Source organism: Pelmatolapia mariae, linkage group LG10_11 (genome assembly GCF_036321145.2).
Source record: "Pelmatolapia mariae isolate MD_Pm_ZW linkage group LG10_11, Pm_UMD_F_2, whole genome shotgun sequence".
In the NCBI taxonomy this organism is placed as follows: Eukaryota; Metazoa; Chordata; class Actinopteri; order Cichliformes; family Cichlidae; genus Pelmatolapia; species Pelmatolapia mariae.
Genome location: NC_086236.1, coordinates 73,370,988 through 73,397,205, shown reverse-complemented (window position 1 = coordinate 73,397,205; position 26,218 = coordinate 73,370,988). Strand labels below are relative to the sequence as shown.

Here is a 26,218-nt window from a genome sequence, read left to right as displayed (position 1 = left end):
CTCTGTTCTAGGATGCCCTCTGGACCCAGTGGAGGTGGTGAGTGACAGGAGAATGGTGGCTAAGCTGTCATCCCTGTTGGACAACATCTCCCACCCCATGCATGAGACTGTGACAGCACTGAGCAGCTCCTTCAGTGGGAGACTGCGGCACCCATGGTGTGGGACGGAGAGATTTCGCAGGTCTTTCCACCCCACTGCTGTCAGACTGCACAACAAAGACTTTAACTGATCAAACACACACATCCACACATGTGCAATAACACTAATGTGCAATAATCTTTTCTGGCATCGTTGTATCTTTACTGAGTTGTATATAGCATTTGTATTCTATTTTTATCTTATTGTATATTTTATTCCATTTTATTCTACTGTATATAGTATTTTATTTTATTCTATTCTGTACAGTTGTGTACTGTATTTATTCTTATTTTATTTTATTCTAATTTTTGCTTCATAACTTTTGCACTGTCCACTTCCTGCTGTGACAAAACAAATTTCCCACGTGTGGGACTAATAAAGGTTATCTTATCTTAACTAGCGGGGCCTGTGGAAACACAGACCCAACACAAACCTTTAATTAAAGGTAATATTTGAATGTGGTTTAATGTGTATGTTGGTGATCTGTTGGTAGGAAGTAACTAATGAAGTTAGCTAAGAAAGATCAGAGGGAATGTTAGGATTCAGAAATTCCTTTATTGCTGCCATATAATCTGCCTTATGATAACTGCATTAATAACATGTTTTACAGCATTATTTTATCAGTGATATTTCTTACAGGGTTTATATTGAAGATGTTTGTCACCATATTGACCTTTCTATTCACAGGTTTAGTTTAGTTTGTACACATTGCTTATCTGTGCTTGTTTCGAGTTGATGTTCCATCCAGGAGGGTTGCAAGCTTCACTGGCGCGATGTCCAGGTGATACATGTTGAGGGAGGATGAGAACATAGCAGGTTGATTGCATGCATGCTTACAATACATAAATCTAGCAACAGGCCTGAGCGAAGGCCCAAGTGTCTTTGACCTTTTTGTAACCGGCTGCCCTTTTACCTACTTGGTGACAGATGACTGGAGGCGATAACCAGCCCTCAGACACTCTGAAGGCTTAAGACTATGACTTTGCATGGAAGGTGTTGCAGAAAAGAGAAGTTATATGTCTGTTTATAGCTATTGAAGATGTACATGATGTACCCTTGTCTGTAAACAATGTATTTTTGACTTGTGTTGACGCCATGGGGGGGCGGATACCCCATTGCTTTAAAAGTGTTCTCGACATGTATTTTTGTCAGAAGACATATGGTGATATGTCTTCTCCTGTGCTAATAAACTCATCGTTTGATTGCACTTCTCTGGAGCCTCCGTCGTTTGTTGTCTGATCTGCAGTTGATCGATCTCGCTTCAGAAGCAAACTAAACCAATATCAGCAGTTATTAAATGTTTATTATATGTAGGCAATCTATGGTAATGTTTTTCTATAAATTTCTATAAAATTTGATTTACAAAGAAATGTGACGCAGCTCTGACTCTCTGTCGGTCTGACTGCTGAACAGAAACCTGTCCCCGCTTCAATAAATGATGAATTTATTTAACTTAAAGAGGAGCTATATATGAGTTAGCAATAAAATGCTGGGGAGACTGAAGAATGTTTAAAATGTTTAAAATTAACTCATCTGAAGCTTGGACCCAACAAAGGTCCATGTGTCATCATTCAGCAAGAAGATGAAGAGAAAATGCTTCATGGATGTATCCAGTTTCACTCAGTTATTAACAATTAAATTTGAACTAAACAACCTGAAGCTGCACTTTCTCCATCAAATTCCAGTCAGATCAGGAAAACAGCTCAGCAGTAATAAATATTATAAAATGTATTTAAACCAGTTTATTAATGATTTTTTGCCCCCTCACATATAACTGAGTAATATGTTTACATGGAGCCTCTGTTGCTCTGATCTTTTCTTGTGTGGACACCGGCTACATACAGAAACACAGTGAGGACTTGTATACAATCACCTCTTTAATCGAACCCTCGGATAACCAAAAAAGGAAAATCTGTTACTGTTGCTAAACATCTTTTTTAATCATGCATTAAGCTGATAGCATGAGAATTACAGCTTTAATGGGTTAGAATTTTCTGAGAGAGGAAAATACGATAAAAAAAAAATACAGTTAGTTGATAATAAGCAGCAACCATGAGTCCAGATGTTCATGGAAAAAGCACAGAAACACAGCTTTGTTGTATTTAAAGTATACCTAAACCTAAAAACAGATGATGATCGCACAGTATTTGAACAGTTTATTCCCAGAAATAAATCCAGAGGTTCCTTTGTTGGAAGAGACAGGAGCAGAGCAGACCTGACCTGGAGTTTAATCACAGAGTCAGGAGAGCAATGAGACCAGTGAGGGTTGGCGGTCCAGAAGAGGTGTTTGGTATCAGTGGAGAGAAGACCAGTGACTCCCAATCATCAACGCGAGTTTAACATGGGTACATAGTTTATCATGTTCTCTGTTACCTCTCATAGACACACTGATTATTCATGTTCTGCACTCTGTCCATAGCTCTAACATTTTGTTTGACTATAACATTATTTTAAATCCAGACAAACGCTGAATTTTTACAGCTTGTATGAATAACCTAAAATAAAAAATCAGGGAATAAATCATTGATCCTCTCCTAGTGTGCAGACTAAACCATCACAGTGCTCGCTCTCACAGACGGAGTAATGAAAGGCCGTTTGAACCATTTAGCCATCGGTACGATTCGCTTCAGACCAGCACGACCTCCACTGTCTGTGCTGGGTACTGCTGCCATCTGACCACACCCGCTGCTGTTCAAACCATTTCCATGCACGGTGACCTCATCAGAGGCGTTTGATGCCAGCAGAGCGGCGTCCTCCATGCTGTTGCTCAGGTTTGTGTACCGAGTGTGATAGCAGCTGCATTGTGGAAGAGAGCCACATGTTTCTGTGCTTTATGCAACTGATGAACCCAGTGAGTCCTATAATATCAGTTATGACGCACATCGTTTCCATGGCTACAAGAAGATGCTGAATGACTGTCTGATAAATGACTGAATCAGTGAATATTTCATCTCACTTCTCTGACATGAAGAGAAGCATCCAGTCTGCTGAACTGGAAACAGTTAAAATCGTCCAGATAATAAACATCTGCTCCTCCGTCCTCTCTCAGAAAGTCATCGTAAATTATATAAATCCAGATGTAGTATCAGGAAATGGAAGCACTCATTAAGGTTTATTTGGTTAAAGATATCAGGAGTCTTTTCTTGATGCAAAAATCTGCCTTATTCAAATTCACTTGAGGAGCAAAGAGTCCTCAGACTGACGTCCATCAACCACCACATGGTGAGTGAATGAAGTGTGAAACCATGAAACCAGACTGAGGTGATACCCTGTAAGCTGTGCTCGTGCATTCATCCTCTCTGACCTTCTTCTGCACTTTTAGTCTGTAAGTGTAATAAAGCTTTTCTCACAGCATCAAACCTTGAACACGTCTGCTGCATCAGGTGTCAGGTTTGTGTCTTCATTTGAATCTGAAGCAGAGTTTTGTGTGTTTGCATGGCTGCTTCACCACCTCAGTCATATTTGAGTGAAGCTGTAATTATTATAATTCTGGAAAGAGCAGAAAAGCTCAACTCAACAAATCAGTAACCAGCAGACTGAGGACACAGCCCGACACGGTTTTGTTGTAACATCAGGATATCTTTTTAAAAAAAATTATGTTTTTGGCATCTTTGCATTTGGTGCGAAGTGATACAGTGAAAGCAGACAGGACACGTCCCTTCTTTTATTTATTATCCACCTCGATTTCCCAGTAATAAACTCTATTTTAGTAATTTGCTAATTATCTTAGAGTACTACGTAAAATTACTTTCAAAAAATCTTAACATCTCAAATGTATTTAAATGATAATACATTTAAATAGGTAAATATATATATTAACAAAATAAAATATATTTAAAATCCAATATATTCACTCACTGGACACTTTGTTAGGTACACCTGTGAGCCCTGATTATGTAACCAGCCAATCACATGACAGCAGCTCAGTGTAATCAGGCAGGTAGACAAAGGCAAACTGACCTGTTGAAAGGTGACTCAGGTCCACAGTCACCTGATCTCAGTCCAGCAGCGCACCTCCGGTATGTGGACCCACGTCTCCGAGGAAGGTTTCCAGCACCATGAATATAACAACAACAACAACAACAACAACAACAACAACAGGGCAGAGGGTGTCCGACAGGTGATGGTGGATGTTTATGATGTGTTTTTATGTCTAATGTGTTTCCTTATATTAGTAAAGGACTCGCAGCGAGGTGTACCCAACAAAGAGGTCGATGAGTGTATAAATGTGTTTCCTGTCACAGACGCTCCGCTGTTTCCCAAACCTGCAGCAGGTCTGTAAATACCAGAGGTTTCCGGTGACGACCAGCAGGTGGCGGTAATACGCTCACAGTGTGGACGTCACCTGCCCGGACCAGAAGAAGAAGCGGGACGGAAGTTATATCTGTGTTGTGTTCGTAACGGTTCTTGTTGGTTCCGCCGTTGTGATTGTCTTAGCGGCTCCAGGCTAAACCGGGAGGACTCGTGTTACCGTGAATGTCGACGGTGTGCGTGTCTGTGGACGGAGCGGACGGTGACGGTGAGTTCATCACATCTCGGCTGAAGCCCCGGTGTCGGAGCTGGTCTCTGACACCGGGGCTCTCGGCCCCCTTAGCGGCCTTTCGGGTCCGGGTCTAGCTCAGCTCAGGTTTATTTACACAGCGCCAAATCGCGGCGCCACTAATGCAGCGAAAACCCAACCGTCAGACCACGCCCCGAGCCAGCACCTGGCGACCGTGGGAAGCAAAAACTCCATTTTAGCAGGAAGAAACGTTGAAGCTCGCCTGTGACCTTTCTTAATCCGATTACTTTAGAATAACATGACGGTGAGAAAGCGACGTGTTTCTCCAGGTGCCTGGGGGTTGTTCCCGCGCGGTGACGTCATGGCGGTGTTTGCGATGCTCCTCTGTGTTTACATGATGCTCGGCTCACGTTGGCCCTCAGACACGCGCTCTGTGACGTGACTAGTGGAGACACGCTAAACCCTGTAACTGAAGGACTGATGAGAGGTGAAACTCTTCCATGACCTGGATGACCGAGAGCCTCCACAGACACGCATGCGTTTGTTTTATGTGTGGCTCTAACGGTTTTTCCCGTGAGGGTGGACTTCAGGGTGACAAATCCACGAAGTCCAGTGTCAGATGTGGCTCAGAGGAGACGCGCTGAGTTGCGGTTGTTTCAGTGACAGCGTGGTTACTGATGTTAATGTAGTATGTGGACTCAGCTTTGGAGGGCCCGCAGAGGTCACATGTGGACTTTTATTACAACAGCTGCGTGGTCAGACTCTGACGTAAAGCACGATGTTTCCCAGAAAGTTGTTTCAGTCAGAGAAACCTTTGCGTTGTCCTCCACGTGACTGCATGAACGCTGCAGCTGTGTGACCAACAAAACAGCAGCATCGCACAAAACTGAGCTCAGACTCATGATCAGCGTTCAAACTACAAATACCGTTAATAGCAGCTCTTAGATGAGGGAAACTCAGGTTTACTGTTAAAGAGAGTGAACTTGAACGCTGAGTCAGTTGCCATGGTAACAGATTGTCTGAGCTTAATCTGTTCACTTGGTAGATTTTCTTAAAGTGCAGTAAGGGGCTGTAAACACAGTGAGGGTATATATACGTATATCTGTGCCCCCTTTGGACGACGTGAGTCACTGAGTGAAGATGAGGCTGAAATGAGGTTAAAGTGAGTTTCACTGTGTTCACATTTTGTATCGATTTGTTCATAAATTCAACATTTTAAAAGATTCAGTCTCTTAAATTAATATTTTCTACTGAAAACCACATAAATCAGTCTCAGTAGGTCCGACTACACGGCAGGAGACTCCAACCTGGATCCAGTTGAATGATATCTGATCAGGATTTGATCACAGCTGATCGTACTGATTATTCTGTCCACGATCTGTAAGCTGTTTGTATTTAAAGAGACCACCCAGATAGCAAGGAAACATTGAAACAATGTTGAGTCAATATCAGGCGACGTCATTGAAGCAACGTTGAAGTGTGACGTTGACCCAACATCACTCTTGCACCCATTTTTAACGTTGAAACAACGTCAGGTTTTGATGTTGAATCAATGTTGAAACCTGACATTGATTCGACGTTATATTTTCTAACACTGTTGACATTGAAACAATGTCAGATTCTGATATTGAAACACTGTTGAGATATGGTATTGATTTTCCACCTCTTTCGCACAGTTGCTTTTTATTGAAAAAAAACAAAAAAACAAAAAAGGTCAATAGACATGTATCATTTGCAAAATACTTTATTAAAAGACAAAGTTTCCTATTTACATTTCTATGTTTCACGTCACTTTTTATTATTTACTCCGGGATGGGGATGGATGATGGGCGTCCTGCGCGCCACCCGTACGACCTGGAGCATATCTGAGCCATTTCTGGACTGCTTGAGCAAAGACCAACTCAGACATAGAGTTCGCCCCTACCTGCTGCGCCAGGCCATCTAGGACAAAAAATAGACACACACACAAAAAAAGGGAATTAGAGCACATGAATAAGCTCTTGTTAATTGTCTTCAGCAGGGAGAAAGTATGTAAACTCCTAGGCTGATAAACATGAAAGTCACCAGGTGGAAATCAGCAAACTGCCGCATTTGATTCCCAAAGAGCTATAAGCTGAAAATGCGATATGTCTTAGCATGGTGTGCCGTGTATCCTTTAAAAAAAAAAAGAAAACATGGGGTCCTCGGGCTGTACAAAGTGTACAACCCGAGGACAAAACAAGCCGAAGACCAAAGACTCCATCTCCAGATTAACCGGACATGAAAGTCTTGTTATTAAGAAAGACAAAGTAATATAGCAAAAAACAGACATAGGAAATGTGAAACGCACCCAGCACATCAATTGATCCCTTTATTGTTCACTTTAGGCTCATAAAACTACAATAAATGTTAAAACTTACCAAATATGCATCTGCACGGCGCTGTCTCTTTAAATGCCCTTTTTTGCTTTGTCTGGTCCTTGTTTTTTTTTCCCTGCCCAGTTGAGTACAGAGGCCAGCTCCTTTGTAATGGCATAAACCATTACACGGCGGACTCGCACCTCCAGTGTGGTCCAGCAGCACCAATCAACGCAAAGCGTCTCACCTATAGACACATTTTATGAGATGGAATTAGCGAGTCTCATGTCTTAAATGTGTATGCAAGTGCCTGTGTGTTTACTTCATGTAATTGATGATAGAAACATGTCATTTAGTTTTCCCTAAAGCCTGATTTTCAAGTCATACAAAGAATAAACCAAAGTATTGGCAGTGCAATGTATTTCTATTCCCTTTTGTTGGATATTCATTTGTTAGTTCTTGTAACTGCTAAAAGTGTTTACTAGTTTTTGCCTGTCACATATATTTGTTATACCATGTAAACTGTGAAATTCCAAGATTTTCAAACTTGCCTTGTAATAGTGGCTTCACAGAGTCTCTGGAATCTACAGAAAAAAAAAATCACAACAAGATGACATTCAGGAGTATAAATTAGGTTTTTTTTTTAGATAAGAGTACAATGACATTGTGATGCAGCTTTAAAGCTTTTTTAAAAGCATACCATCTATAGGGAAGACATCAGACTCTGCATGCTGGGGAGATCGCAAAGCTGTTTCGGTTTGTGCCGGAGTGGCGAAAGGTGCCGGAAGCTGGGTGGGGCATTATGATGGTTGCTATCAGTGGGCTGGGGGGCAGACTGCGGAGTGATGAGGGCTGTTTAGAAAAAGATAATTTTTTAAGTATTTAAGAATACAGACAACTTGTCAAAAAAGTTTCCTCATGTCAGACACATATGTACAAAGACACTAGACAGTATTTTATTACCTGGTATTTTCACTCGAGGGGCCTGGGAAAACCGTTTTTTTGTAGGCTTTCCCCACAAAAAAACTCATCCTCTGAGTCCGTATATGTGTACAGGGGATTTGGTCTAAAGAAAAGAAATTAAAAACGGTCTTAAGTAATTGTAAATATGCTTTTGGCATATTGTTTCCTAAAGTTAGTTTGATTTCTAACAACACACACAGGAAACAGAGACGTGCAAGAAGGTACAGTATACAATGAATTTTTGAAGTGCACAAGTGTACACGGCTTTGCATTTTTAAAAAGTTTACAAACTTCCACTTTTTGGACTATATTATGTGGCGATATTGCAGTATGCAAGCACCACAGATATGTATAAAAGACAAGATCATAAATTCTTAACAATCAAAGATATGTTTGTAAATATAAAGGTTTTACTTGTGCTTTCTTTTAAGACTGGTCTGGGTTTCTTCTTCGGACTGAAGGTCAGACGTATCACAGCGTTCACGTGGATATCTCTGAAGACTGCGTTCTGCTTCGTGAAATGTGCCTGGAAATACAAACACAATGTACGGCCAGACATACATTACGTGTGGACAAAAGGTGCAAACGCATAGAAAAATCAGCGGTTTCAAAAATACGCTGGTACGTGTGGACGTAGCCTTATTCATTATTCAAGGCACAAACGGAAAGTCATGTACGCGTGCAACGTAAAGTTAGTTGAGCGTGCAACGTACAGTCACGCATGCTGCGTGAGCATTCAAACTGAGTCTAAAGTTTTCGTGTGCGCATTGAAGCGAGTGCTCTCCAATCATCAAAAGTAACAAAGTCATTGAACACGTTTATACAGTTAACTTTACGTTTATCAATCATATATCACAGATTTAGAATTTTTTGTAGTACTAAGCAACTACAGAGCGAAAGTCTGGGTCAAGCGCCGAGGCGACGGCAAGAACAAAGGAAACCTCGAAGCGTTAAAGCTAGCTTTGTAAGGGAATATAACGAAGAAATTATGAAACGAAAATGTTTTCTTTGTTGATATACTTTGTTCGCAGTGCAATTTATTTGTTGCCAGATTGTAAGAAGTAGACACAATTTAAAAAACTCGTTAATGTACAACATTAACAAGTTTTTTTTTTTAATGTTATTCAAATGCAAACATGGAAATACCGAGTAGGAAAAAAAAATCATTCATTCTTACCTTATACTAATCATGGTGCAGGCCAGTGCAGTGCATGAACTGATGCCTTCTCCGGTCAATTCCGCTGAGAGTAAATTAAATGTCCCGCTCTACTGTAGAAGACAATGAATACCTGGGGAGGGGGGGGGATGTACCAATGTGAGAGGGGTGCTGCGGAATAGTCCAAGTGATCGCTGTTTTAATTTCCCGGTCAACTATACATAAATTGCACGTAGACACGATTTTTTAAAGCTGGTGAACTAGACCAAGTCATTGATAACAAATGAACAATAAATCTACTTTCTCTGGTACTTTATACCCGATCAGTTGCAATGCAATTTAATGCTCAACTACAAATCGATGGTTTTTGATGGTGACCGGAGCCGAATGATCGTCAACTATAAATAGACGTTTTCTCGATGTTGTTGTTGTCACCTGGTCGACTATAAATAGATCAAATATCAATGACAAAAAAACAACGGTGAATCAACATCGTTACAACGTCTCTATAGTAAGACCGTCGGTTTACCACAGTATTTCAATGTTGTTACAACATTGGCATTTCAACCCCGACCATATACGACGGTTCGGATGAAAAATCAACATAGATTCAATGTCGTCTTGCTATCTGGGCATCCTTCCAAATCTGTACTGAACTATTTAAAATGTAAATTACCATCATGTAGACATTGATTTGAAAGTAGAGCAGGACGATATGGCCAAAAATATTTATCACGATATATATTCGAAAATTTGCGATAACGATATAACTGACGATATAATTGATGCGAGACAAAATACAAAATACAACTCAACAACTTTACTAGTGCAAAAAAACATCAATTTATTTTCAGTTCAACAAGAAGCTTTTTTTATGTGCATTAAAGCTATATAAACATTTAATAGTACAAATGCAAATTCCTTGCTGAAAGTTTAACCAAAAAGCGTTTCCAGTAGAAATGGGCTGACATATCCTGAGCATAACCATGTATAATATCCACTAAAGTTAAAAAGAGGTGCTTTGCAACATTAAACTGCATTGTTACACCTGGTAAAGCAGCAACGCTGATCGTTTTATTAAAGATGAAAGAATTTAGACAGTTTTTAACTCTTAGTGATGCTGCAGTGTTCGTTTGACTTTGGGACCTGAAATGGACGGAGTTTAGGACCCAGATTACTCCCAGATTTACGAGCACCTTAGTCCGACAAATACGGCAATAACGACGGCCGCTTGCATGTTCTACAAAAAAATGTGCTTTGTTGTGTATCTGACGGACAAACACCAAACCAGTCCCACATCACTGAAGCTGCACCATTTTTACAAACCAATTCTGGTTCATCCGTTTCCCTCAACGATCCGCTTTCTCCCTTCTGATTCTCCGTTGCCGCCATGCTTTTTCGGCCATGTGCGTATGAAAACAAAGGCACTGCGCATGCGCGTTTTACCCATATTCTATTGCGATATTTTATTTTCTTATCGTTGCCTAACATTGTACCGGTATTACCGTGAACGGTATAATATGGCCCAGCCCTATCCTACAGCTTGTTTGTCTTTACAGACAAAACTTTAAATTCAAATTGTATTTTTTTCAGTTACAGACACGTGTCTGTGAGAAAGCCACCGTCTGTCACTGAAGGCTGAAATGAGATAAAGTTATAAAACGATAAAGATGGTGTGTTATAAAAACAGGCTGTGGCGTCCGTCGGCAACATGAAATGTTTACTGAGCTTTATTAAGAAACTGAAACACTGATAAACTGCTGCAGATGTTTGTGATGATGACAGAGTGACCCGAGCTCATTAACGTGAGCCCGTCCTGACTAAGACAAACATCACGGTGCACACTAATGTGTCCAAAGACTAACATGGAGGCTCCGCTCTTTATTTACTCTTTGCTGTGGAGAATCTTGGGATCAGAGCTCCACTGATGATGACTTTCTTTACTCATGCACATAATCTGTGATCAGCCTTTCTGGAACCAAACACAAAGAGTTTCTGATTTTATAGTTTGTTGAACCTGCTTCTTTGGTTCACTTCCTCCGTGCTATGTTAGCGCTCCCGCTAGCTGCTGCTGTCACCTGATAAAGTAAAGGGGAACCATGTCACCAATGTCAGATCTAGCTTTTTGTGTCAGGATCAGACTGATTATTGATTCGCATATTAGATTGGCACGTCACCAACTCCACAAATGTTCTCATCATGGCTGCCGGACGTTATCAGCTTCTCTGTCTTTCAGGAAGCAACTTTGCTGAGCAACATGGAAGCGACAGGAGCACCAGGAGACAACCTGAGTCAGCAGGTAACTCCAGCAAACCTTATTTTATTTATCTGTACCTCACCACCAGGATCTCCTGCTTTGAGCTTTTTAAAACCAAAGAATATTCACATATGATCCTGCAGCAGCATTTTATTATTATTAGTCCTTTATTTATCCAGGTAAAAAAATCGAATTGAGATTAAAAATCTAATTTTCAAGAGAGACCTGGCATCATGGCAACAGAAGCCAAAAAGTCAAGCATGTGGAAAATGTGTGTGAGTGTGTGTTTGCATGCACGTAGAACACTGTGAGGCTGGTGTTATATGAAGACACCACGAGCCCTGTGAAGACCATTTTGTGTCTTGTGACACACTTTCAAGATCTCCCGTGGTCGGTACTTTGCAGCTGCACACGTGCAGGAAACGTGAATTTGTGTGATTTTATGGCATTTAAATAGACTGATAAAGGAAAAGACCTTCAGCTGGAGTTCGGTCTCACCTGTGAACGTCTCCGCCTTCTCATCTCCTCAGTGCAGCAACTGCGATGCCACCTCCGCCACGTGTTGGTGTCTTGACTGTAATGAAGCTCTGTGCGGCGTCTGTGTGTCAGCGCATCGCAGAGTCACGGTGACCAGATCGCACAGGCTCCTCCATCACCCGCCAGAAGGTAAAAAAAACCCACCCACACCCAGATCCAGATTCTGTTGGAGAGAAACTGCTCTCTGCTGTCAGCTGACCGTCGCTGTTGACCTTTGACTTAGTGACGAGCTTCAAAAAGATCTTATATGTTGTAAAAGTGTAGAAGCACATCCAAGTGTGTAAGCCACAACTTGTGAAGTATTTGGTTCATGAATTGGAGTTGGATACAAATGAAACAGGATGTGATGGTTCCACAACAGCAGGAGCAGCCAGAGGCGCTTCAGTCCACTATTTTTATTTATTTTTGAAGAACTGAATCCTCAAACAGCCGGACAGAGTTTAGTCTTTTTGACCTGACGGGACGAGCTGTAGAAACGCCGACTCCCACACACCGGGCCCTTGGAGGTTCTCGCTTTAATGGGGAGTGGTCTGCTAAGCTCCGCCTGTCTCTGCAGTGTTCAGTTCAGAAACACTGGTACTTTCCAGTTTCTTTGTTTACACCATTAGCGTGTCAGGACTCCAGCGTCTCCCTCACCTGCCAAACTTCCACTGAGCTCTGAGCCCAACACGTGGAAACGAAGGGAAAGTCCCGCAGATAATATCAAACACAGTACACTCAGTATTTGTACTACATTGTTACATATTTTACTTTATTTTCATACTTTGTTTCAGGTCTGTTAGAGCGCTCGGTCCAGAGACGGTTTCAGTGGGAACCTGATTTTACCTCATCTGTTACAACTTGTTATATTATAGTAATCATTGAGATCACAGTTATTGAGCAAACTAAGTGATAATGTGTGTGTGTGTGTGTGTCCTCAGGAAACATCTTGTCTTCTCCCACCAAGTTCTGCAGACTCCACCCATCTGAGCCACTCAAACTCATCTGCTTCACCTGTAAGCAGCTCACCTGCAGAGACTGTCAGCTGATGACTCACATGAACCACAGGTGAGCCGGGTCGCACGCGTTCTCGAGTTAAAGTGGTTGTAGTGCAGACGTGAGCCGGCACACTGAGGCGTGAGCTGCTTTTGTTTCCAGGTACTGCTTTGTCAGTGAGGCGGTGGTCAGCCTGAAGAAGCAGCTGGACGTGTACGTTCATTCCACGAAGAGGCAGGAGGACACGGTGAGGCGGAGTCTACAGGACATGGAGACCAGGTACGGCTGATGATTTCACTGTTTACTTCCTGAAAAGGCGATGGCTCATCAGCAGAGTAAATCCTTTTTGCCTTATTGAGTCGTTACTCCACAGAACCAAACAGAAATATATATCAGCAGCTCGAGTGTTTTTAATCTTCTTAAATTTGTTTTCGTTTAGCAGATTATGAGTAAATGTACAGAGGCGCGGCAGAGCGGGTGTCCCAGACTCTTTGCTTTAACTGTGTGCAGACCGGCCAACACAGAAACACCATCTCTGTACGTTCAGTTAAATTCTGTGTTGGTCAAATCATTTGTGGGCCTGAAATCTGCCACAGAGGGCAAAAAAACAACATTTAAATTTACACAGTGGCACTGGAAATACTCTTAAACGTAAATACTGTGTGTGATTGCGAACGGTTGTCAGTCTGCATGTTTGCCCTGCGACAGACTGGCGACCTGTCCAGGGTGTACTCTGCGGGGTAGGCTTCACCCCCCCGTGACCCTGACAACGATAAGCAGAAGAGCATGGATGGATGGGAATAATGTGTGGCTGCCCTTGGAAAGTGTGCAGCATGGCTTGAGAAACATCCTGACCTGTGACGTCTCAAACAGGAGCAGGAGAGTATCACTCGCCACAGGCTGCAGGGCCTCCTCCTGATCTCCAATCACAGTACTGCGTTGGGCATAAACGCCTGGTTTGAAGTCGTTATTGCTCGTTAACGTGAAACACTCCCACTGTCAGACTCTGCACTGCTGTGAATCCTCACACAGACTTTTACTCGTTATCTTCATGTTTGGAAACATTCCGAGAATTTGTGTTACATTCACTGAATTTCATAAAATTGTTATGGTAAAATGGTAAATGGCCTGTATTTATATAGCGCTTTAACAGTCCCTAAGGACCCCAAAGCGCTTTACATATCCAGTCATCCACCCATTCACACACACATTCACACACTGGTGATGGCAAGCTACATTGTAGCCACAGCCACCCTGGGGCGCACTGACAGAGGCGAGGCTGCCGGACACTGGCGCCACCGGGCCCTCTGACCACCACCAGTAGGCAACGGGTGAAGTGTCTTGCCCAAGGACACAACGACCGAGACTGTCCGAGCCGGGGCTCGAACCGGCAACCTTCCGATTACAAGGCGAACTCCCAACTCTTGAGCCACGATCGCCCAAATTGTTACCAAACGTCTCTTTGCTGAGCTCGACTGTTCTGAGTCTCCACGCGGTAAAGGTCGCCACCTCATTCCTACTTAGTATTAATAACTTGAACCTTCCTCGGGTGCTCGCTGTCCCGTCTGAGGACTTTCTGGACAATAACCCCCCCCCTCGTGCTTCTGCTGTGTTTCAGGCTGCAGAGCATCGAGCAAACAGAGTCTCGTCTGAGGACCGAGCTGCAGGCGGGATTCGTTGCCTTTGCTAAGCTTCTGAAAGCGAAAATGATGTCACTCCTTAAAGACATACAGGTAACATCCATCAGCTGTTTTAAATATTGTTGACTATCTAGCAGGCTGATGTCATTTCCTGTTTCTCTCTGCAGTGTCCTTGTCTGTATCTAAAAGTCTTTGTTTTCTGCAGCCAGAGTTGATCCGCTGCCTCAGCTACAAGTGTACGTTTCTCATTTGTTAGAAAGTGACGCAAATCTTTGCTCAATATAGGAACCGAATTTATGAACAGATTTTCCTTCTTGCTGATGGATGTTTCTTAGAAGTCTTTCAGTCTGTGCTCTGAAGTTGTTGCAGTGAGTTCAGTGAGTTTCACTCCTCAGCATAGCCTTGAGTCTTATCTGCTGCTGCTCTCAGTATCAAACGTCTGTGCTCACTCAGCCTCGCACGCCAACGTTTGTGGTAAAATATAAAAAAATGGAGCGCCTAAAAAATGATTAAAATGTGCTGTGTGTGTGTGTGTGTGTGTGTGTGTGTGTGTGTGTGCGTAGAAGTTGTATGAGCTGGAATGTGAGCAGATTCATGGGAGGATGGTGAAGATGAAGCAGCTGCAGCAGAGCCAAATGTCCATGAAGGAAACGCTCGAAAAGGCCCGAAATCTCACCGACCTGCCGACCCTGCTCTCACACACCGCACAGGTACACATCAGAGATGTGACACACACACTGCAGCTGTACTCATGAAAACATGCGAGGCACACTGACTCTCAAAATGCTGTGTGACTCTGTATATTGTCAGATATTGAATATTGAAGTCTTTACAGAGCGATGGAGACGTTTAAGCATGTAAATCATACATGAACAGTCATGACAGAAATTTAACAGCAACAATTAGAAGCAAAGACAGAGACTGGAGTTGTTTCCGTGTTCATGGATGTCGGCTATCTTCACTAATGTCTGCTGTAGATGCGAAACTGTGGGAGGAGCCAGTCCTCACTGGTACGTCCCCACAGAGTTAGACTAAAGTCCATCAAAGCCAGGCTTTCCTTCCTTAGCTCGCTCAACAAAGATTAAAACCCCTAAAAAGGGACGTTTCACACATCATGTGACTCTTATGTCATGCACAGTGATCCCTATGAGCGTCCCCCCAATCATAGACATTATCAGATAATCATTGTTTATAAAAATCTTTGAAAACAAAATACAACACTGTTGCAAATAAATAGAAGTTCTGCAGAAAACGTTAATCTGGAGATGTAGAGCGTAGACCAACCATTTTATCCTTGCTTTGTTTTCTCTTCCAGATTAAAACCCAAATGAAGGAGCTTCTAGATCAGGACTCAGACCCCCCTCTGAAAATGCCTGAAGTGAAGCTCATTACCAAGTTGGGTTACGAGGAAACCCTCTCTGAGCTTTGTAAGTCTGCTCGTGTATCTGTTTGTTTATGTTGTGTGTTCAGCTTTGCAGCGGACGCTCGGCCGTACGTGTGGAAACCAAACCGAATCATTTTATGTGCCAGTTTGGTTCGTTCGTTCTGTCCATGAGCTCAGAGTTTATGTTGATGCTGTTTAAGTTTGGATGTAGTTTAATCCAAGAGAAAATAATTGCTGCACCCTCCTCCTCCTCTTCCTCCTCCATTGTTTCGGTTTCCAGGTAACCTTCATGTTTCGTGGGTCCCTTTCGCTGTGCCACCAACCTTGGATAAAAACACAGGAACTCCGGCGAGTCCTGCTGCCCCTCCTCCCACCTCCACCTGCAACCCCATCTCCAGCACCGTGATGGACAGCGCCTCTGCTTCTCATTCGCTTAATCTGTCGTTTACATCCTCATCTGCCCCCAAACATGGAATAGACTCCACTTCGTCCAAGTCTCCCTCCACCTGTCTGGTATCCCCCGGCCCCCAAACTGAGACGGCCGGTTCCAGTGCTACACCTGTTCTTAATGACTGTGCTGCTACACCTTCTCCATCCTCACAGTCAAGTTCATCTTCGGCCTTTTGCAAATTTTCGCCCAACCTAACCCTTTATAATCTCCTCACTCACAATCAGGTTGGCACACGGGATTCGGTCAATCCTCGATCTCCGCCCTCAAGTTCCCCATCGGGTCAGTTGAGTCATGCTCTCCCTCCAACCACCACCTCTCCTGCAACCTCCAACAGGCCCCTCCTCCCATCCTGTAATACCCCAGGCGCTCCAACCAGCCGTGCCTCTCCTTTGTGCACGCTCTTATCCAGCTCCTCCACTTCCGTTACTCCTCCTGCTCACACCTCCACCTTTCCAGTGCCCACTGACCCCACCCCTCAAACTGGCAAAGCTATGAACTGTAACCCACCAGCTACCATCAGTGTTCTCCCTCCACTATCAACGTCTGTGTCTGCTCAGTCGAGCGTTCCTCTGTCCTCCACGACCGCCATGTTTCCCTCCTCCATCACTCCTTCCATCTCCACCCGTCCCAGTCTGTCAGCACTTGTGTCCAGTCAGCCCACTATTCCTCCATCCTCCACAACCTCCATGTTTCCCCACTCCTCCTCCTCCTCTTATACTCCTTCCACCTCCACCAATCCAGTGTTCACCGGCTCCATCACTCAAACCGGCACCTCCCCCGACACACCTGTTACCATCAGTAGCTTCTCGTCACCACATTTAACCAATCAGTTGTCTGCGTTTCCCTCCTCCTCCTTATCCACCCCTCTTTCCGCCTCCACCTGTCCAGCAGCCACCACCGGGTCTGTTTTCCAGTCTCTCGACAGCCGTGTCACTAACCTGGTTGTTCCAGATAGTTCCACATGTCGCCCTTCGGCGTGGCTCTCGCCCCACGATCAGTCTAATCTTCGTCTTTCCTCCTCCGCCTGCCCCTCGTCTGTTTCTCCTCCAACCGTCTCTTCGACCTGCCCACCTGCTCAGATTTCTAACTCGCTGAGCGCCTCTCCGAATCGGTTCAAACCTCTCGTTACACATTCGAGTATGGTGTTGGCTGGTTCTCCAGCCACCTCCTCCACATTAAACTCCGCCTGTCCCGTGTCCTCCTGGTGCCTCCTCCCCCAAACACGTAACTCCAGTAATACTAACCTACTTGTTCCAGTCAACTCTGATGCCACCACCACCTCCTCGACAACCATAAACTCCTCCTCCACCAGCCCACCCACATCCACCTTTGCAGTTCTGACCAGCGGTAACGCTGCCTCGCCTGTTCCCGTCAGCTTTCCTTCATCTCTTTGGAATTCCTTGTCCACTTCGTCCTCTATAGCTTTCGTATACTCCTCCTCTGCCACCCCGCTCAGCACCACCTGTTCCACAGTGACGCGCAGCTCGCTGCTCCACACGTCTCACTCGCTTTTTCCAGTCAGCAGTCTCAGTACGTCACAGATCTTCACTCCCTCGATCACTCCAACCTTCTCGTCCTTCATCAGTTCTCCCTCCTTCGCCACCAGCTGTTCATCTCCCAGCTATTTGTTCCTCCCCCAAACTGACGCCTCCCGTTCCTCAGTTGTTCTCAGCATGCTGCCTGCCGGCTCCACATTCCCCCTGTCGGCGGGTCAGTTTCTATCCTCACTTAAACCCGTCCAACCACTGCAGGTTCTGAACCAAACCGCCGGTCCTCACTGGAACCAGCCCACCATTGTCATGCTGACCAACACTCAGAGTATGTATCAGGTGCTGCTCAACGAGACTGCTCTCTTCAGGCTGCCTGATCATCGTGCTTTCCATCCGGCCTCGACGCAGAGACGAAGCGGCCTTGAGGAAAGCACCATCACAGAAGTGAGTCCAGAGACTTCTGCGGGAAACTCTAGCTGTGACGGACCGAGCGACACGTTACCGTCAGAGCAGCAAACCGTGGAAGATAAGAGCCCGGCTTTACCCAGCAGCCCTTTGTCCTCGCTTCAGGAACTTGACAGCACACTTCATCCCCCCTCCCCTCAGGAACAGACTCAGCAGGTTCCTGTGGAGGGCTTGGTGGTTGACTCTCGCTGTGATAACACTATACAAGATACCGAGGAGGTCCGGGAAACGAAAGAAACCGAGCACGCCACTTTTGTCTCTGACGAAGCAAAACCGAACGCCCTCGAGCCAAAAGACGACGTACCAACTCTGGTAACTTCTGACAAGGACATCGAAGAGCTGAGCGCCGTGATTGGACGGGAGGACTTCAGTCTGAGTGGGTGGCAGCCCAAAGTGTCTGTGTTGAGACTGCCTGTGTCCCTACCAAGATTTGGACAGCCCCTTCCCAGTTTTCGTCTGTTACCTGGAGAGACTGAAGATGAGATTTACCTGGAGGAAATGAGTGACGACTGTCAGGTAGGATGCACTTGTGAAACACGATCTGTAACCCAGGCAAACTTGAGAAAGTTGGATTATAAAATGAGCCGGTCAGCTTTAAGAGACTGTTGTCGTTGTGCTCTGTTACAGTCCGATGCCGAAGACGTGCCGGCTGACAAAGGGGATTTGATAAAGCCGGAAGCGTCTCCAGACTCTCCAATAACCCTGGAGATTCTTGCCTGCTCGGTTTGTGCATCACCCGGCACTTCGATCATCTGCTCAGCCTGCGGTCGAGGATACCACAGAGACTGTCACGTCCCCCCAGTTGGACTCGACTTTTGGTAAGAAAAATAATTTTTATCCTTTTGCTTCTTTAAGATCACTGAAGTCCACTGATGTGTGACCATTGGATTGAAAATCAATCTAAAGCCTATTCAAAAAGGTTTTTTTCATTTTAAGTTATTATGAATAAAACTCAACACTTTCCTGATTTACTTTTATTATGAAACCTCTGCAGGAAGTCTCTTAACATTGATTCTGTTCATCTGGACGTTTTCAGAGAAACGTTTCGTCATCATCCAGGTGACTTCTTCAGTCTCAGCTGACTGCAGGTTTCAATCTTATAAACAGGACATTTGCATAATGACTGAAACCAGCCCACTGAAGGAACAATGGGCTGGGATGTTGTTAGATTTGTATTGTTGATTGTCATTTGTATTAAGAAATATCTACTCATATATGCTTAGAGTTTTATAATCAATGTCATGTTGGTAGAGGGTTGATCCTTAGGAGTCTGCAAAGACTTTGTGTGCATTCCAGAGTGTTCTGGCATTCACACCCACATCCTGGGAGCATGGGAGAGGTCGTACCTTCTCTTATTGTTTCATGGTAGGATAACATATCTATATCTGTTTTAGTCTAAGTGCCTTTTGTTTAGATGAACTGCTGGACTTCCAGACCAGCAGGAAGTTTTTATGGGGTAACACACACACACACACACACACACACACACACACACACACTTACACAACGCACAGGCAAGGTACTCTTTGTGTATGTAGACGTCATATGTTAATGAGCCTATGCATATTCATGTAACCTCAATAAAAGAGCAGTGTTACGGGGGAGCGGACGAGAGCAACTGGGGTCAAGCGAAGGAACGGCGTTTGTCCAGTTCTCTCCCGTGCACGAGAAACATAAAGAACTTTGCCTACTCGTGTCTTGCTTTGCGGTGCAATTGAATTATCTTGAACGTTCCAGTGAATAGGTTTATGCTACAAACCTATCAGAGGTCAGTTCCTTCATCATTAATATGCAAATTAGGGCTGTGTGATATGACCAAAATCTCATATCCCGATATAAGACATCTATCGTCCCGATTAGTGCTGGGCGATATGACAATATATATCGTGTGGACGATAGAAAAGTGTCTATCGTGCCATTTGTCTTCTATCATCTCTATCGTTTCTAACCTAATTTTATAAATTATTACATAAAATATATCATTAACCCTTTACAACCAGTCGGAGCAGGCACACTCCGTTTTGCCTAACTATTTTTAAATCCCTGTAGAACTGGAACCACGTAAGGTAGCGCAATAATTGTTTTTGTACTTACATCTTATTCCATCAGCTTGCCCTAGGTCACGGTTTCCTTCCACATAAAGCTTTGCAAAAGTTGCATAAAAAGCACTTGCAGGAACAAAAACATAATATTCCATTAACACGCTTTGCCGATCCGATCAGCTGTTCATAACACTTCCTATGTTGGAATAGACGTCAGCGCGAACTATCGCATGTCCGCCATTACCTGTCCGAAACCGGAAGTGACGTCATTTTCGCGGAAATGTTTTTTAGCTTCAAAGTCTATGTTGGTGTTTTTAAAAGTCATGTTTGACTTTATGCTCTTCTGTATCGTTTCTGGGATGCTTAGAAGTCAAATTACACTGTTGGAAATAGTTTATTTTGATGCACATACTGTATTTTTGCAAATTTGCATTTATTTATTTTCATTTTTCCTGTAGTATATAAAAATTTGTGTATCTCAAAAATACAAATATGAAGACACTCAAAATAAATTTCTCGTGGTTGGAAACGATTTTGTGCAACTTTTTTGTATTTACAGTTTTGAGGGATAAACCTCTTAAATTTCTCTAACTAGAAATATATGTAAAAAAAAAAAAAGATTTTCAATTTTTTTGTAGTTTATTGCACTTTTTTGCAATTTATGTAGTTACTATGGACTTAATGCATACATATTATTAAAATTTGGGCTATAACGGTTGTATTGATGTATAGCAACTTGAAATGCTCCCACAAATGGCACTACAGCATGTAAAATGTAAAGATAAGCTCTGGCGGACTTGGTTCTATGGTAGGTCTTAAAGGGTTAAATAGCCTGTGGCAAATATATTAGTGTTGTCTTCTCACTATACATGCTCTTAACTTTATGCAAGAGAAAATAAAGTATAAAAAAATGATATTTTTTGCAAAGAAACTCCATCTTGTGGTTTTGCGACATGGTGCTGCTTTACGTGCACCCGGATTTGCGACATGCTTTACGGTAACTCAAAACAAAGACTGCACCCTCTCCACTCGCTGTTTACAGACTGCATACTTTCCAGATGACCACAGGTCAGGTGGTATATTGTGATATATATCGTTATCGTGATATAAAAGAATTCATATCGTGATAAATATTTTTTCCATATCGCCCAGCACTAGTCCCGATAACGATATAAATCACAAAATTTTAACATTTTTTGTAAATTCTGTGAATTTCGGGCAGCTCGACTTGTGTGAAGTGTTTCCAGCTGGGCGTCGAGTGTTTTAACCGATGAATGAAACGATACATTTTTAGACCTTAGTTGTAACAGCCGCCGTTTTCTTTGTGAGTATTTATTACACGGCGTGCTGCGGGGAAAAGCCTGTTCTAACGTTTGAGTCTAAGGTTTATTTTTTTAGCACCTGACGGCTCTTTTTTGCTTCTCATCCGTAAACACTCTGCATCTTTCACGTGATTCAGTTTATTTTGAAAAGTCTCAACAGGATCTTGAGCTTTATTGTGAAAGGTTTTTGTGGAAAATAAACAAGCGGACACGCAATGGTTTTACCATTGTTGTTGCTAACGACAACGCAAAAAACAGGCGCTTGTCCGTCTGTAGTGTGGTTATATTACATATAAGAGAGAGAACTTTAAGAAATGAATATAGCCGCTACAGTGAGCATCAAAACGGTGAAAAAATATTGTCATAAACAGTTTATTTTGCCACACCATGAAACAAACGATAGCGTAAAATGAAACAATAGACGTTTTTATATCGTCATCCGATATATATCGTTATATCGAACAGCCCTACTGCAAATTGCTGTTGATCAATGGTCATGACAAGTCTTAATGATCAAGAAACTGACCTCCCAGCCCATTGTTCCTTCAGTGGGTTTCAGTCATTATGCAAATGTACTGTTTGTAAGATTGAAACCTGCAGTCAGCTGAGACTGAAGACGTCACCTGGATGAGTGACGAAACGTTTCTCTGAAAACGTCCAGATGAACAGAATCAGCTCCTTCGGTCTTCCTTACCTGGATGAATGAAAACATCTGCAGGAAGTGCATCAGTGACATCACACAGGGCACAAAAAGAGAGTGAAGTGACCTCTGCTGTTTGTCCTTGTCCTGCAGGTCAGAGTGGGCCTGTTCGTTATGTCAGGACCTGTCAGACCTGTCGGACCCCTACAGCACTGAGAGACTTCAGCGTACCAGCCTCAGTCTGCAGAGCCTCAGGGTCAGTGTCTGCTCACAAACGCTTACTCATGAACCTCACTTCACAAAATGACTCCGTCTCCATCAGTTTGTGGTAGATTTTCTTCTAAAGTTTTGTGTCTGTTTTTGTTTTTCAGAGATGCGAGAGTCTCGTTCTGCATCTGAAGGTTGAAGTCTGCAGTCGGTGCTCTCAGGTCAGTCTGAACAAAGCTCCAGTCAGAGTAGAAGCTTTTAGCAGCTAACGAGTTTATACACTTTATAAAATGTGCATGAATGGAAATAAACCTGGAAATGGGAAATGCAAAATAAAGGGTCTCCTGTAGCCGTCGCTAAACCAGCAGGTGTTGCTCCTGCAGCCTGATCAGGTCACAGCGATGAAGACTTTCTGTTTTCTTCTCTTCAGTTTGGTGGTTTGTCCGGGCTGAAGTCGATATCGGACCGCCTGACCCTCCGCCGGCCTCCTCCGTATCAAACGGCCGCAGAGCTCGTCTCTGACATGTGGACTCTGTTTAAAGACGCCTCTCAGGTACGCACGAAGCAGGTGGAGTCAAACAGCCTGATGGACTCTAGTCGTTAGGATTTTTCTCTCTTTAATGAATTAATGAGACAGTATTAAACTGTACTTTTTTGACACTATCGTGAAATTAAAATACCGGATGGATGAAACACATTAATTATTCCATTAATAATAATAATAATCCAGGTCTCTAAAGGGCTGTTTGTGCTGCTCAGTTATAAGAACACAAAGTAAAATATGGCTCGCCTTCATAAAGTCAAACTTTTTTAGGCAGATATTTGTTTTAAAACTGTACCTTAAACTTTCACCACTAGGAGGCAGAGTTTTACCATGAAGCCTGAGTGGCGTTGCCTCGCTGATAAGAGCAGCAGAGTTGTGCTGTGGATGTGAGAGTCTGTGTCCTGATCAGCTGTTCCCCGCCCTCACCCCGCAACACCTGTCCCTGAAACGTCTAAGAAACCTGAAGGATATGTCGCCTTTTTAACGTCTGTTAAAGCCGTGCTTCCTGTTAACCTGCTGCTACTGTTAATACCCGAGTTTAAAGAGAGAGCAGGAAAATGACCTGGAGTCAGTCTTACCTGTTCAGGTGATACCTGTCCGCTAGTGTCGTCTAATTGTTCTCGACCTCATCGAGCACTGCTGTATGTGAGTCTGGAGTCGATGCTCCGGCTTCCTTTCTCGTCCTCACAGGTGTTTCACGCTGATTTCGCTGCCTGCAGCCATGTTTGCTGTGCAGCTGATGCGCGAGCTTTGGCTTCTTTCAGTGATGCCGAGCTGCCGACGCTCGGCTTCAGTGCAGACTCGCTGATTGAGATAACTGAGCAGCAGGACGAGCCGTCACTCTGCCTTCTCTCTGCTGTTTTCAGGAAGACGAACTGCGGGAAAGTTTCCGGATGAAGTTGGTGGAAACTCTGAGTTCGGAGCTCCATCCTTCACTCCTCACCGCACCGAACTCAAACCCGCAACCTGCCGCTGGACGCGCAAGCAGATCGCAGCATGGCCGAGAAGACGAGAGCTTAAAGTTGGTAAAAGAAGAAGGGTTAATACCGGAATCCAAACTCGAGGACTTCAGGAAGAGACTGAGAGACTTTCTGGATCTAAAGGGAAGTCCTGGTCCAAAGAGGAAAAAGAGAGAGAACGACTGAGGAGGTTTTAAATGACCAGGAAAACTCTGCACAGCTGCTTTTTTCTTTTTTAACCCATGAATGTACGAGTGACCTCAGCAATAGTTCTTCTATGACCTTTAAATGAAGGAGAAACTGCCCGTCGCAGTTTCCTGTAGCAAGCGGCCGTCTTCAGATGTCATAAGTTTGTGTGAAAAGCCCAGCGAGACTGAACGTAACGCGATGGAAACGACGCGACTAACCGTGTGTGTGACCAGAAACACGCTCGTCTGCTCCGCCTTCATCGGTTTGTTTCCTCGCTGCTTTTAAAAACAAAATCAGAGTTTCAGTGGCTCAAGGAAAATAAAAACCTTTCCTGATTCAGATTTGATTGGTGGAAGCTCGGCTCTGTGCGCTCGGTGCTGGAGCTCCTCCAGGTGTGCGGGGGAGCTCCTCCAGGTGTGCGGGGGAGCTCCTCCAGGTGTGCGGGGGGGCTCCTCCAGGTGTGCGGGGGGAGCTCCTCCAGGTGTGCTGCACTCTGATTTACAGGAAGTATCTGAGCTCACAGCAGATGTGACCGCAGCAGCTGTAGACACTTTTATTTCACAGAAACAAATTCTTATGTGTAGTTACAGCACGAGTAACTTTAAAAAGCATTTTTCAGAAACACCATGTGCCTTAATTTAAAGCCGCCCACAGAAGCCTGGAAACCCAGCCGCTGCTGATGAAGTCAGTTTCTGAGTGGTCGCCGCGTGTGATCCCACAGGAGTATTAACCCCGTCGTCTCTCACTGACACAGCGTGAAAAACCGCTAAAGGTTTCCTCTGCTGTGGACGGGACGGGTCCGCGTCAGCGCTTCTGTATGTCTGCACTGCGCTGCATCTGCGACTCGTAATCGATGATTTTGGTCTGAACTCTAAACAATATTTTTGGTATGAAAAAGTTCATTTTTCTGTGAGTGGTCACATCTTAGAGGTCAGTATTTCACATTTTTCTTCAAAAAGGGATGAAATGATGACGGCACCGTTCAGGCCCAGTGTCTGTGCTGTGAGCGCTCTGACTTTATAAACATTAAACTGGTGATTTCACCTGAGACTTTGTGCCGGTCTCGATTTTACCGCCTTATGTAAAGTAAGTGTGAGACGTTCATTCAGACATGAAGCTGTTACTTTTTTCTTGCGGTTGTAGTTACAGTGGAGTACTTGGTGGCAGTATTGTTATCTTTGCTACTGTCAGATTTCATCTCTTTGGCAGCTGATCAGCCATAACGTGTTCTTGTTTTTGGTATTTTCCCTGAAAGCTGAGGCGCGCACGTCTGCAGCGAGTAGCGTGACATGTTTACAGTTTAGTCCGAGTTTTCTCGTTTGATATTTCATGTTTTACACGTACGTTGTGTTTTCTCTTACGATGAAATACGCAGAGAATTTCCTTTGTTTAACATATATATATATAAAAATATAACATTAAAATAAACGTTTTTTTCCATAACTGACTCGCTTTGCATCTGAGATGAGTCTCGTGTTCTTACCGTGAGCATTCAGTCGACTTGATTGTTGTAGCAGGCGACTCTGTATTTGATCTTTATTGTCTTCAGTATTTGACCCACATCCTGCTGAGGTCTCAGATGTTGTTAATTCCTTCATTCCAGCTTTATGACGCGATTTGTTTTCTAATCACTTCAAGTCGCTGTCTTCTCTTTCTTTAATATCTATATGTCCAAACGGATCCCAGTCACATGGTCTGTGGAACCAATGAGCCGGTTCATGTTTCCCCTGGTGTTGGTTGGGGAACTCTGACTTATTTCGTTGTGTGCACAGTTCGACGTTCCTGTTTTCAAACTTTATTGTGAAAGTCTGTGTTTACTTTCCCTTTGAGGAATTTGAAATAGTTTTACTTTGATGTGAACAGAACCTGGTTGGACTCATCGAAAAAAGAAAAATCTACTGAAAAAGAAAAACTGGCATCTGAACAAGAATTCAAATCTAAACGTGGATTTTTCTTGGCTGCATATTTTATCAAAGAAAATGTTACGCTGTGTTTAAAAAAAATACCATTAAAATATTTTTT

The 26,218-nt window shown here is 43.6% G+C and overlaps 1 protein-coding gene and 1 long non-coding RNA gene across 2 annotated transcripts; one reads left to right on the top strand and one right to left on the bottom strand.

Moving 5' to 3' along the window:
• The first annotated feature begins 4,423 nt into the window (after window positions 1-4,423).
• Window positions 4,424-26,198, top strand: trim33l (tripartite motif containing 33, like). Its single transcript, XM_063488609.1, has 14 exons — window positions 4,424-4,657; window positions 11,331-11,393; window positions 11,882-12,017; window positions 12,809-12,935; window positions 13,026-13,142; window positions 14,482-14,596; window positions 15,067-15,213; window positions 15,819-15,930; window positions 16,168-18,809; window positions 18,921-19,111; window positions 22,451-22,553; window positions 22,669-22,725; window positions 22,935-23,057; window positions 23,915-26,198. Exons 2-14 carry the CDS (start codon window positions 11,352-11,354, stop codon window positions 24,191-24,193), a joined length of 4,191 nt encoding a protein of 1,396 aa, XP_063344679.1. The 5' UTR covers window positions 4,424-4,657; window positions 11,331-11,351; the 3' UTR covers window positions 24,194-26,198.
• Window positions 6,368-9,216, bottom strand: LOC134637912 (uncharacterized). The gene is made up of 7 exons (XR_010095203.2): window positions 9,116-9,216; window positions 8,353-8,464; window positions 7,939-8,041; window positions 7,676-7,827; window positions 7,527-7,559; window positions 7,039-7,222; window positions 6,368-6,580 (listed from the first exon to the last, which is right to left on the bottom strand). It is a non-coding gene; the product is annotated as an uncharacterized LOC134637912 (long non-coding RNA).
• Window positions 26,199-26,218: the final 20 nt, after the last annotated feature.